The sequence below is a fragment of the Impatiens glandulifera genome, chromosome 1, assembly GCF_907164915.1.
Source record: "Impatiens glandulifera chromosome 1, dImpGla2.1, whole genome shotgun sequence".
NCBI classification, from domain to species: Eukaryota; Viridiplantae; Streptophyta; class Magnoliopsida; order Ericales; family Balsaminaceae; genus Impatiens; species Impatiens glandulifera.
Window position 1 is genome coordinate 27,030,685 of NC_061862.1, and position 11,664 is coordinate 27,042,348.

At 35.4% G+C, this 11,664-nt stretch overlaps 3 protein-coding genes and 1 non-coding gene across 5 annotated transcripts; 2 read left to right on the top strand and 2 right to left on the bottom strand.

Moving 5' to 3' along the window:
* The first annotated feature begins 584 nt into the window (after positions 1-584).
* Positions 585-4,438, top strand: LOC124922782 (BEL1-like homeodomain protein 1). Its single transcript, XM_047463491.1, has 5 exons — positions 585-744; positions 948-1,662; positions 2,933-3,321; positions 3,400-3,460; positions 3,537-4,438. The coding sequence occupies exons 2-5, from the start codon at positions 1,021-1,023 to the stop codon at positions 4,197-4,199; spliced, it is 1,755 nt and encodes a 584-aa protein (XP_047319447.1). The 5' UTR covers positions 585-744; positions 948-1,020; the 3' UTR covers positions 4,200-4,438.
* A 500-nt stretch (positions 4,439-4,938) lies between these two features.
* TRNAP-UGG lies at positions 4,939-5,010 on the bottom strand. Its single transcript has one exon. It is a non-coding gene; the product is annotated as a tRNA-Pro (tRNA).
* Positions 5,011-5,096: 86 nt separating this feature from the next.
* Positions 5,097-8,255, top strand: LOC124920202. Of its 2 annotated transcripts, none has more exons than XM_047460637.1 (7): positions 5,097-5,398; positions 5,497-5,549; positions 5,644-5,703; positions 5,783-6,016; positions 6,135-6,296; positions 7,206-7,295; positions 7,790-8,255. In XM_047460637.1, exons 1-7 carry the CDS (start codon positions 5,142-5,144, stop codon positions 7,978-7,980), a joined length of 1,047 nt encoding a protein of 348 aa, XP_047316593.1. In that variant the 5' UTR covers positions 5,097-5,141; the 3' UTR covers positions 7,981-8,255. The 2 variants fall into 2 exon arrangements, with proteins under 2 accessions (XP_047316593.1, XP_047316594.1); XM_047460638.1 differs by having other exon boundaries at positions 5,783-6,013.
* Positions 8,256-9,147: 892 nt separating this feature from the next.
* Positions 9,148-11,441, bottom strand: LOC124921139 (protein FAF-like, chloroplastic). The gene is made up of 2 exons (XM_047461755.1): positions 11,280-11,441; positions 9,148-11,152 (listed from the first exon to the last, which is right to left on the bottom strand). The coding sequence occupies exon 2, from the start codon at positions 11,112-11,114 to the stop codon at positions 9,537-9,539; it is 1,578 nt and encodes a 525-aa protein (XP_047317711.1). The 5' UTR covers positions 11,115-11,152; positions 11,280-11,441; the 3' UTR covers positions 9,148-9,536.
* Positions 11,442-11,664: the final 223 nt, after the last annotated feature.

Below are 11,664 nucleotides of genomic sequence, written 5' to 3' on the forward strand. Positions count from 1 at the left end.
ATTAGATGAACCACGTCACGTCTCGACCACGACTTCTCATCAACCCTTTATCTCGCGATGCATTTCTCTTATACACCCGTCAATTAAATAATGAGAAGAATTATAGAAGGATTCTTGTGTATGTGTGAATGCCTAAAGGCTAGATTGTGGATAAATTGAAATTTTATGGACAAGACCCTTATTAATTATATTAGATTATTTTCTCAAAAGAGGAAACATTATTCAAGATAAATAACTTATAATTCATAAATCACGTGCTATTTAATCCGTCATCATTTCTTTAACCATATCATATAAATAATTATCAACTAATTAATTAATTCAATTGATCAATTAAATATTAAAGATATATCTCGGTCGTTCTATCCATTGGCAATAACTGATGACTTTTACATATAAATTAATATTTTTATCCAAGTAGCTCCAAGATCAAACAAGGACAATTGTTTTATTTATTCGATTTAAATATTAAACATCTTAATTAATAATAATAGAAAAAAAATCTGAAAACCCAGAAAAATAATAAAAAATAATAATAATAACAAGACGTGTTATAGATGAGGTTATCTTTATTGAGCGTACCCATCTTTATAGAGCATTGAACCCCACATAGTTCTATCTCTCTTCAATCTTCTCTGTTATTTTTCATATATAATTTCCTTCTCAATTGGAAACATCACTTACAGAAGCTATCTGATTCTGACAACATATATCAATTCTCATCGATCAAACCCTAGATTTGTGGTACTCTCTCTCTCTCTCTCTCTTTTTCTCTTTCCAATTCTTTATTATTTGCATGATTCTTGATGGGTTTTCTTGTGTCTTTATAAAACTCATATAAAATATTTCTATTTAACTCTATCAAATCTATCACTTCCTTTTTTTTTCTTCTTCTCCCTCTCTCTTCAAATGTATATATACGTACCCTAATCTCTCTCCCTCTCTAGGATTTGTCGGCGGCGGCATCATGAATTCAGAATTTCAGATTCTTTGTTGTATTTGATTTATAACAAAGATTCGATGTCGACTTACTTCAATGGAATAAGCTCAGAAATCCAAGCTGATTCATCTTCAGGACTTCAAACGCTCTATCTAATGACTCCTCAAAATTACATCGACCAAGGTCACCACTTTGTCGGCGTTCCTATTCCGGTCGGATCAAACTCCGATCATGATCATCTCAGCCGTTCATCTTCATCATCGTTATCTCGTTTCCATTATAACCACTTGTGGGGAGGAGGACCCGCAGCAGCAGCAACAGACAATTGCTCCATCCCGGCAAGTGGGACCCACCAAGGTTTGTCGTTAAGCTTGTCGTACCGCGAACAGGGTTTGTCATCGGGGACAATGATACATGGTCCGGTAATTAACGGTGTTAGGGAGGACACGTCAGCGTCGAATGGGTTGGTTATGCGGTCCAAGTATTTAAAGGCGGCGCAGGAACTTCTGGATGAGGTGGTGAACGTGGGGAAGGGGGTTATTGATTATCAGGTGGCGGCGGAGGGCGGCGGAGGAGGAGAAAGTGAGAGGAGAGAGAAAATAGGGGAGGAGGGATCGGGTGGAGGAGAGACCACCGGAAAGCGTGGTGGTACTGAATTGACTACTGTTCAGAGGCAAGAGTTACAGATGAAGAAGGCTAAGCTTGTGAATATGTTGGATGAGGTAAAATCACTTACACTTAATTATATTTATATATATATTGATTGAAATTGAAATATTACAATGATAAGGACACATATGATAGTTAAGTCAAATAAAAAATCTCAAAATACATTGTTGTGAGTTAGTGACTGCCAAAACTAGCTATGTTCTACAATTTACTCAAAATCAAAGTGGGTCAAACTATACAAAACTCTTATGCCCCTCACTTGGTCATTTCTATTGTTTTCACGCCTTTTTTAATGTTTTTTTTATATTATTATAATGTTTATATGATTTCTTGTACAATTTTGAACTTTTTTTAATCTTATAGTGAATTTAACATAGTTTTTCTTGTGATTTTCATAACCAAGTTTTCAGTCATAACTAGAATTTACTCTTTGTTTTGCATTTTTATCCACTACTATCATTTGTGGAGTTATTCCCTTGTATCTGCTTAGTATTCAAGATCATTTGTATAAACAATATTTGTAATAGTTTTCATGACACACCTCAATTAATACAAATTTTAATATTTAATTTCTAAGTATTTGTTCTATCTAAATACCTCTTGTACTAAAAACAAGAAAAATGACCCAATGTTTTAAAAATGACCTCAAATTTTTATTTTTATTTTAGAAGTGAGACTCTTTTGTTCAATAAAACCAAAAAAAGAATATAAGCTAAGTTATGGCATGGATTATACAAGCTCAACAATGAAACTACATAAGAAAAATGAAAAAAAAAACATAACAAAGAATTGCCAATCAGGACAAATCGTAAAAGCTGAAATTAATGTTGATTATAAATCTCTAAGTAAAACCCGTCTTTGGAAACTTCAATTTTATTAGTTCATATTAAGTGAAAAAGACAAATAATCAATGGTGAAAACATCCAAAATAAAATTTATACATTATCTCAAATTGTACTTAATGTTTTATAAAGGATAAAACAATTTGATCAATAATCCATACTTTTGAAAAAATCGCAAAATTGTAGTGAAAATAAAACATGTTATGGCAAATTTAATAGAGAAAATAAATCAATAAGTTATAACTTAATTATATTGCTTTGTTTGATTTTTTGAGGTGTACCCAATTAATGAAAAAATACCTCTCTAAAAAACAGGAAAAAGTTTATACAAAACATGACTAGAGAGTTTTAAGAAATAAATCCCATATATAAAAACCTCAATCAATCAAATGACCCAATATATAATAATTATTGTTTGAAGAATTATGTATGCGTGTTTAATTCATTAATAAAGTTTGATTTGATCCCATGTATGAATTAGGTGGAGCAAAGATACAAAGAATATCACAACCAAATGCAGATAGTAGTGTCGTCTTTCGAGCAGGCAGCAGGAATAGGGTCCACAAAGTCATACACAGCCCTAGCCCTACAGACTATATCAAAACAGTTCAGGTGCCTGAAGGACGCCATATCAGCTCAGATCAAGGCGGCGGCCAGCAGCCTAGGAGAGGATGTCGATGGTGCCACGGGTGCAGAAGGGTACTCGAGATTGAAGTTTGTAGACCACCAGCTCCGCCAACAAAAGGCATTACAGCAGCTTGGAATGATGCCGCCGCCACATCATCACAATGCTTGGAGGCCCCAAAGAGGCTTGCCTGAATCAGCCGTATCTGTTCTTCGTGCATGGCTCTTTGAACACTTCCTTCATCCGTAAGTAACCCACCCCAACTCTAATTTCTGAATCCGACTCTAATTTTAATTAAAATATATGTATTTTTGTGCATGCAGATATCCCAAGGATTCAGACAAACACATGCTAGCAAAACAGACAGGACTTACTAGGAGCCAGGTATTTATTTACTTACATGTTGAATCAAATTGTTCATATAAACATGAAATTAATTATGTAATATGCATGCATGCAGGTGTCGAATTGGTTCATTAATGCTAGGGTTAGACTATGGAAGCCAATGGTGGAAGAAATGTATTTGGAAGAAATGAAACAACATGATCAAGAAAGTAGTAGTACTATTAATGGTAAAAATACAACCGTTATTAATGCTCGAGAAACAAACAAGGAATTATTACCCGGAGAATCAAAATCACAAACATTAATTCATCATCAAACTAGCTCCACATTCCCATCGGAACCACAATTATTGCACATTCCAAATCATGTATACACTACATCGCAAGCAAAAGGACTTGTTCTTGATCCTCCTCGAAGCCCAAAAAAGCCAAAACCCTCTTCGAACAACAACAACATCAACAATGTTAATATTGGTGGTGGCAGTTTTGGGGCTTATAATATTAACCCTTTGATTGACGATCATCATCATCAAATAGGGGTTGATCACTTTGATCACGAGCAACTAGTGGCTGCAGGATTCCACGATTTTCTCTCGAACCAGATGGGAATGAATATGGGATCCGCAGTCCAAGCAAGTCATTACGGTGGGATGATGAGTAGTGTATCACCTCCTCATTCGAGCATCATGATTAATGGGTATGACAGTATTAATAGTACCATTATGAATAATAACAGGAAAAGGTTTGCTGCTCCTTTGTTGCCGGATTTTGTTGCTTGAGGTCCAAATACTCAAGAACAATATTATTGTTAATTATTATCATTTCCTCAAGTACCATTATATATGTATAGTTTAGTTTAAAGATACAAAGAATTAGATCATAGTTTTCTAGTCACATTTGATGATCATATTGTATGTAATTGGTAGTTTATAAGCAGTTTGTGTAATAATGCCCACTCATGTATACATTTATATAGGTGGTTCTCATGTAATAAAGTTGAGTAAATCAATATATATTATTGAGGATAAGGCTTCGAACAAAACTCGACTTTGAATTTGATTTTGATCAAGTTCGAGTCGAGCTCGACCCGTTTATTATTCGAATCGAGCTCGTTTAATATTTGAGTCGATCTCATATAATATTTGCAAGATGACTTTTTGAGCTTGATAATAAATAATATATATTATTTATTTGATAATAAATAATATATATTATTTATTTGATAATAAATAATATATATTATTTATTTATTTTAATATTAAAATTTAAAATAAATATTTTTTTATTTACAAATATTTGAAAATTTAATTTTTAGTTCAAGTTTTTTTTTGAGTAAATGTTGATAAATAGTCGAGTTCAAATTTATAAACTCGTTCGAGTTAATAAATACTTAATCAGTCGAAATCAAGCCGGGAGAATCCAATCGAACTCGAGCCAGAAGAAAAAAATTGAAAAAAGTATTGGTGCATTCCGAGAATCGAACTCGAGCCAGGAGAAAAAAAATTGAAAAAAGTATTGGGGGCATTCCGAGAATCGAACTCGGGACCTCTCGCACCCAAAGCGAGAATCATACCACTAGACCAAATGCCCTTATATTTTACATTTCTAATTATAAGGTTGAAATATCTTTTTCTTTGTATTTTCTTCAAAAAATTGACGCCATGAATGAAGAAGAGCATATTGATCAAACGAATAAGCAAAGTTGCATTAGGTTGAAGACGATGGAAAGGGATGAAACAAACTGGAGCGAACTGGTTGAAGATCTCGTTGATGGAGGAGAAGTAGAAAAGGCCATCTCTCTTCTCGAATCTGTTGTTTCCAATCTCCAAACTGATACCGACTGTCTTCAGCTTTCCTCCGCCCTATTCGATTTGTCCAAACTCTATTCCTCCCAAGGTTTCTCTCTCAAGTCCGACGAGATTCGCACTCGCGCCCTTATCGTCAGGGAACGATCCCGACCAACCCACTTGCCTCAGGGGTTAGATTTTACTAATCCCCTCTTTATTCCCATCTTGTTATGTAGAAGAAATGGAATTGAAGGAAAATAGTTATACTAATCTTGTTTTCAGTTTTCAGTGATTTAAAACTTGCAAAAGATGATGCTGCAATCATCGATGGTTCTTCTAGTGGTAATCATAAGTTCTGCTTAGTGGGTTCTTCTTTCTTTTCTTTGTTATAGAATCTGTGCATGATTTTAGCGATTTATTAGCTTTTTTTTATCAGGGCAACCGCTTGAATTGAAGGATGATGTTTCCCTCTGTAAAGATTGCTCAGATGATGATGGTATGAAATATGAATCAACTAATGATCAACACTTGATTTCATTTCTATAATTCATAAACTTAAATTCAATAATATGCAGATTGGGAGGCTATTGCAGATCATTCTCTCAATGATTTACGACTCTCTCCAAAATCCTTACCCTCAAAACCATCACTAGATGATGTTAAAGTTCCAACCCCTAAACGGCGTGGAAGAGGAACATTCGCGTATAAGAAAGAGGGATTATACAGTGATCAACTAACTGATGGGAATCCAAAGGATGATGATGATTCTGAAAGCCAAAGCTCAGAAAAAGATTCTAACACAAGAAATTGTATCTTATTTTCTCCTATTATAACATAAACCTCCAATTCTTGATTTTGTTTACTAGACTATTGCATCTTCTCCTTATGTGACTAAGAATCTGATGCATCATTCTTTTCTTGCTGCAGTAAAATGTGGAACACGTCACATTCTTGTTCTAGCTGACTTTCCACTTAGCACCACAACGCGAGACCTTGAGAAGCTTTTGGACAAATTCAAAAGCAGTGGCTTTGTGATTCGTTGGGTCAATGATACTGTTGCACTTGCTGTTTTCAGATCTTCTTCACTTGGTAAATAATCCATCTTATCAAGTATTTCTTAAGCAATTCAGTTTATTTAAGCTACTTTCGGCTTTGAGATTTTTGAGTCATTTGAAAATGTGTTCTCTATATTATTATGTTTGATGTTTGGTCAATGTTTTTCATTTTCCTTTTTGATGGTCAATAGACTGATATTGGAATGATGTTGCCTCAATGAACCTTTCTTTGTAAAACACCCCCATACATGCCTGGAATAATAAATTGGAAATTACACTAGGAAATGATGAAATGATAGTACATGTAAGAAAAATTAAGGAGAAAGTGTTATAGTTGACATGAGAGAAATCATCTATTTATTTGGGGTATCATCTAATAGTATCCTAAATAAACCTAGTTACATATGAGCCTCGTTTGATCTTAGGTTTGGAAAAATTTTGTTTGATGTAGGCGTGGATTATTTGGATAAAATGATCAAATATCCTTAGTATTTAACATTTTAAAATGTTATAAGAAGTGATGGTTGACTAGATCATTAGATAGTGGATTAAGAATCCACATCAAACAATACCATGGTCCATGGTTATCCTCATATTAATACCATATTATGATATAATATTGTAACTCATAATATAATATCATATATAATATTCCAACACTCCCCTTAACATCCGTATTAATAAATTTTACGATTGATTTAGATTTGCAAGATAGTTTCAGGTTTTAACAGTAGTGAAATATTTGTTTCCTCAAAATGGTGTCCCTCATTCGTTTCATAAGTGGTTTAGAATATGAATGTGTCATCTTTGTTTATGTATGTGCGCTTTAGTCAATCGTTGTTTAATGAAGCTTCATAGTCATGTTTTATGTTTATTTCTACGCCAAAAGATCAGAATAGTGTTTATGAACTTGTCTTTAATGATGCAATATTTATTGATGCAGCACTTGAGGCATTTAACTGCATGAAATGTGCATTTACTGTGCGTGTACTTGAAGAGAACGATGCACTTCTCAGCTCTATTCGACCTAGAGGTAAGTTCTCCTAAGCATCATCTATCTTGGAATTCTCTAATTTATTTAAATAATTTGAAGAAATTTGTCTCCTAAACAAATAAAGAAACGCTTCCATATTTGAATCCTTAAACTCCACCTTTAGGTCGAGCTACCCTTAAACTCCACCTTTAGGTTAAACTACCCTTAAACTCCACATATTAGCATGTCTCACATTGACCCTATTCCGAAACCAGTATTTTGTCACAAACAAGAAAATCGTAAAAGTTTGAAATTTTATTGATTTTTCTTTTGCTACAAGACCTTTTTTTTGGAAATATAGTGTAACTTTTGTTGTTATACAAATTTTTTATCAATTATTATTTTAGATAATTAGGAGTTTTAGCAAACATAGATGTATCAGTTCTCAACATGAAGAAGAAAGTCAGTGACAAAACAGCCGATTTTATGAGTGAATCATTCTCTATCCCATAAATATTAAGATTTTGTTGATTTGTTGAAACTTGTATTATCAGATCTGGATCCCCCTCGTCAAAGGCCTCAAACATCGACGAGAACAGCTCAAAGGTTAATTGCACAAGGAATGGGACTGAAGTTGCAGTCAACAAATTTTGGGTCCAAGGAATTGAGGGAACAGGAAGAAGCTAGGAGGAATCGTATTGTCTCGAGACAAAACATGAAGGAAGATGCATGGGGTGAAGACTGAAAGAGTTGACGCTGCGTTTCATGCCTCAAATTGGTGTGTCATTCTTTGTGTTTATTACTAACACAGGTTGGTTTAATTTTCTTGTAAGATCTTTTGGATGAAAGGACCAATGGGTATTCAATCTGGGTTTTGTATCAAACTTTGTGGTTTTTCTGATATCAATGGATTTGAAATTGTTGTTGAGAGGAGAAATGAATATAAGATGGCACTTGAAAAATTAAAAATAAAAAGGATTTGTTGTGCTTATTTGTATAGATTTTTGCGGTAGAACTTTATTCATAAATATTTGTGATGTTTAAGCTGTTTGAATTTTTCCGTCTATCTAGGAGTTAGTAGGGTTTTGCTTTAATTCATCCTTCTTTCTTTTTAACGGATTTGTTGTTGCGCTTTCTATCCTGATGGTTGATATATGCCGGTTTCTACTTCAGTAATTGTTTAAATCTGTTTAAGAAAGATTTTTTGGTCGCATGAGAGTCTGTGAAAAAAGACCTTTCTATGGAGCTGCCAGTTTTCATTCTCTGTAGACTGTAATGCTCCAAAATCGGCTATGGACATATTAGTACGAATTGTTGCGGGTCAATCTATTGGAGAGTCGAACTCAATTAACATTGAAAACTTCTCTACTTGATCACCACAACACAAACTCAAAGTAACAATATCTATAAGTATAATCCAAAATTACTAGGGCCTTGTTGATCTAGCCATCTAGGAGAGATTAAGAGTAAATATATTTGTGAGAGAAGAGAAAACAGAGTTTACAGTAAAGTTAGGGATTGGAATCAATGTGAGAAAAAGGGATAGTTTGAGATGAGAGAAATCTATGAGAATTCAAGTTGAGAAGTCAAGACAAATGTTCTTCATTCATATAATCATATTCATTGATTTCTAAAGAATTTTGAACGTGGTCCTTCATGTACAGCTAGTGCCTCTATTTCTAGTGCCCCTATTTATAAGCATAGAGGTCCTCATAACACCTTCTAACCATTTGGGGATAAAGTAGATACATAATAATTTTCAAGCTCTTATTTATTAACTATCCAACACTCTTATAAACCAGTTATTTCATGTGGAATGTGTCCTTATTTAGTCAAAAGGTGTGTGTAATTGGAGTCATGGAAAATATCAATCACAGTCATAAACCATAAGACAAAAGGTCAAAAAACATAATGAAGGCTAGAAAATCATAATGTTCCTTAAATAAACACCAAAAGGACTAGACACGACTATTGGTCCCATTGAGTATGGAGTTGCCAAAAAACTTATGGGAAAGTAAAGGCAGACTCCATTACAAATACATAGACAGACAAGACATTCCACCTAGTTAAAGATGGTGTCATGATTTTGTTTAGATACTAATAGCAACAGACTTGGAAAAAGGAAAGGAAAAAAAAAAGGTAAATGAAATGTTCTCTCGTCTTTGATAATCCTCTAAACCAAGTCTTTCCTTAATACATACTTACTTATTTTCTCAGGACAAACTCTTTTGCATGTAGATATGAGGGAGGGATGTAGTAAATAATAGGTACTAGATGAACACTGAGCTGGAAGAATGAGTGTTAGGATGTGGCAACGCAGTAGGGCTCCCAAATTAGAAGTGACCTTCTGGAATCCTTGCAGCCAGTCACTAAAGGAACCAAGTACTCGCCTTTGTTACCTCTGAGGAAGACCAGCTCTTGTCGTTCGCATGCCTTGGGGCTATTGTGAGGATTGGTCAATTTGTTGTTGTTCTTTTCGGTTGGGCTCTGTTGGTTGTTGGTAGGCTTGGTCCGCCAAAAGTAATCGTAAGCATTGAAAGAGCCGGTTGTTCCAACTGTAGTGGTAGTAGCTGGAGAACGTATCAGCCGAGCCACATGAGGCAGTGATTGGGCGGTTGCATCTTCTTCCTGATCTAATTCCAACTCCATTTCTACTCTTGACAAATTGATCTTTCTGTTGAACCTGTTTGGCCATGCTGGATTCACGTTATCTATTCTCATGATCTTTTGGAACATTATTGTCCCCATACTTGGGAGGAGCCTTGGTTCTTGCTGCTCCATTAGAACTGTCACTTCTTTGACTTTAGTCCCCACACTTTGGAGTAGCCTTGGTTCTTGCTCCATTAGAACCGTCACTTCTTTGACTTTAGTTTCTTGTCTAACAATTTCTTCTACTTCTTCTTCATCTTCTTCTTCTTCTTCAAAGTCATCTTCCACAACATTTGTCTCTGAAAGATCTTGATTTTGATTGGAGTTGAGTTTAAGAACAAGCCGGCCATCTTGGCGTTGAGCTTGAAAGAAGTTCTTTGAAGGAACAGAGACAGCTTCGAGGACCAACCGTCCATGTAAGCGACGAGATTGCATGTGAAGGGTCGGGCCAGCACTTTGGGCCAGAGAAGAAAGAGGAGGTGGGAAGGATCTAGTAGATGTGGATCTAGTGGAGTACATGCACTTTGTAGGTTGCCATTCCTCTCGACCAGAAGCCGAGTCCACCACCACAACAGATTGTTTCTCCGTCTGAGAGGTTTGCTTTAGTTGTTGTTGCTGTTCTTCCTTGTTCTGATCTTCAGTATCACTTGAGGTCGTCTCAGAGGATGGGTATGAAGAAAAATCTTCAGACCCGGTCTCAGACCCAAGGCTCTCCGTGCAAATCTGGAGGCTTTTATCGCTTAAGGAGCTGGATCGTTTGACTAGAGGATGTACGTATGGAGGTGGAGTTATGTTGTTTGGGTACTGGTGGTCCTCTTTAGCATTCTGTGACAGTATTGATTCCCATGTATCCGGTTTTTCAACCTCTTTCTTGTTGTTGTTGTTGATGTTCTTCAGTTGGATTGACATCCAAACATCATCTTGCCCTGGCCTACTATTGATCTGATCCTCCAGTGATGATAATTGCTCAGATGAGGCAATCTTCTTCATGGAGGTGGAGGAGGAGGAGGAGGATAACCCGTTTTGAGCCAACCATTTCCTTGAGGACATGTCTGCTGAGAGATTCCTCCTGAGGGTATTAGCGGTGGCCATATTTGAGTTTGCATGGTCTGATCTTAGGATGGAAACTATTCCCAGGTGGTTCTCAATCATGGCCTTAGTTTCTTCTTCAACCTGGAGAGGTGAAGAAGACAAGAGAAGGCTTAATTTTCCGACTGTAGCTGATGCCATGTTGCAGAAGGAAAATAACAAGATTTGTTCTTCTTTTACTGCATAATAGAAGAAGAAGAAGAAGCTTTAAACAAAGGAAACCCACTATCTAACAAAATCTCAAAGTTAAGAAGCTGTTGTTTTGTTTCTTATCACTAGTAATAAGAAAGAAAAACAAAGGCTTACCTCAATCAAACAAGAACATCCGATGAAGGGTGGCTCTTAGCTGCAGGAGTATTTAAGAAGAAGAAGAAGAAGAAGGAGGTGATGTGAGGGAAGAGGAGGCAAACAGAGAAAGAGACAGTTGTGGAGTGAATAACAATTGTAATGCGTTTGGCTCTGATGGCAAATGGAAGGTGTGAGCAATGGCTATTTGTAGGAGCTTCAAGATGCCTTGGAACCATATCCATGGTCCCACCTACGCCACCCATTCAATTTTTACCATTTCTAATAATTGCTTTACATATATTGTAACACTAGTTTTATTTATTTATTATTTTTATAAAAGTTGATCTTTTTGAAAAAAATATATTGTTACACTATAAAACTGTTTCCTAAATTTGACTTCTAA

Coding starts and splice junctions, on each gene's coding strand:
- LOC124922782 (XM_047463491.1), top strand. CDS start 1,021: ATGTCGACTTACTTCAATGGAATAAGCTCAGAAATCCAAGCTGATTCA. Junction 3,322..3,399: donor TTTGAACACTTCCTTCATCC/GTAAGTAACCCA, acceptor TTGTGCATGCAG/ATATCCCAAGGATTCAGACA. Junction 3,461..3,536: donor CAGGACTTACTAGGAGCCAG/GTATTTATTTAC, acceptor GCATGCATGCAG/GTGTCGAATTGGTTCATTAA.
- LOC124920202 (XM_047460637.1), top strand. CDS start 5,142: ATGGAAAGGGATGAAACAAACTGGAGCGAACTGGTTGAAGATCTCGTT. Junction 5,399..5,496: donor CCAACCCACTTGCCTCAGGG/GTTAGATTTTAC, acceptor TTCAGTTTTCAG/TGATTTAAAACTTGCAAAAG. Junction 7,296..7,789: donor CAGCTCTATTCGACCTAGAG/GTAAGTTCTCCT, acceptor TTGTATTATCAG/ATCTGGATCCCCCTCGTCAA.
- LOC124921139 (XM_047461755.1), bottom strand. CDS start 11,114: ATGGCATCAGCTACAGTCGGAAAATTAAGCCTTCTCTTGTCTTCTTCA.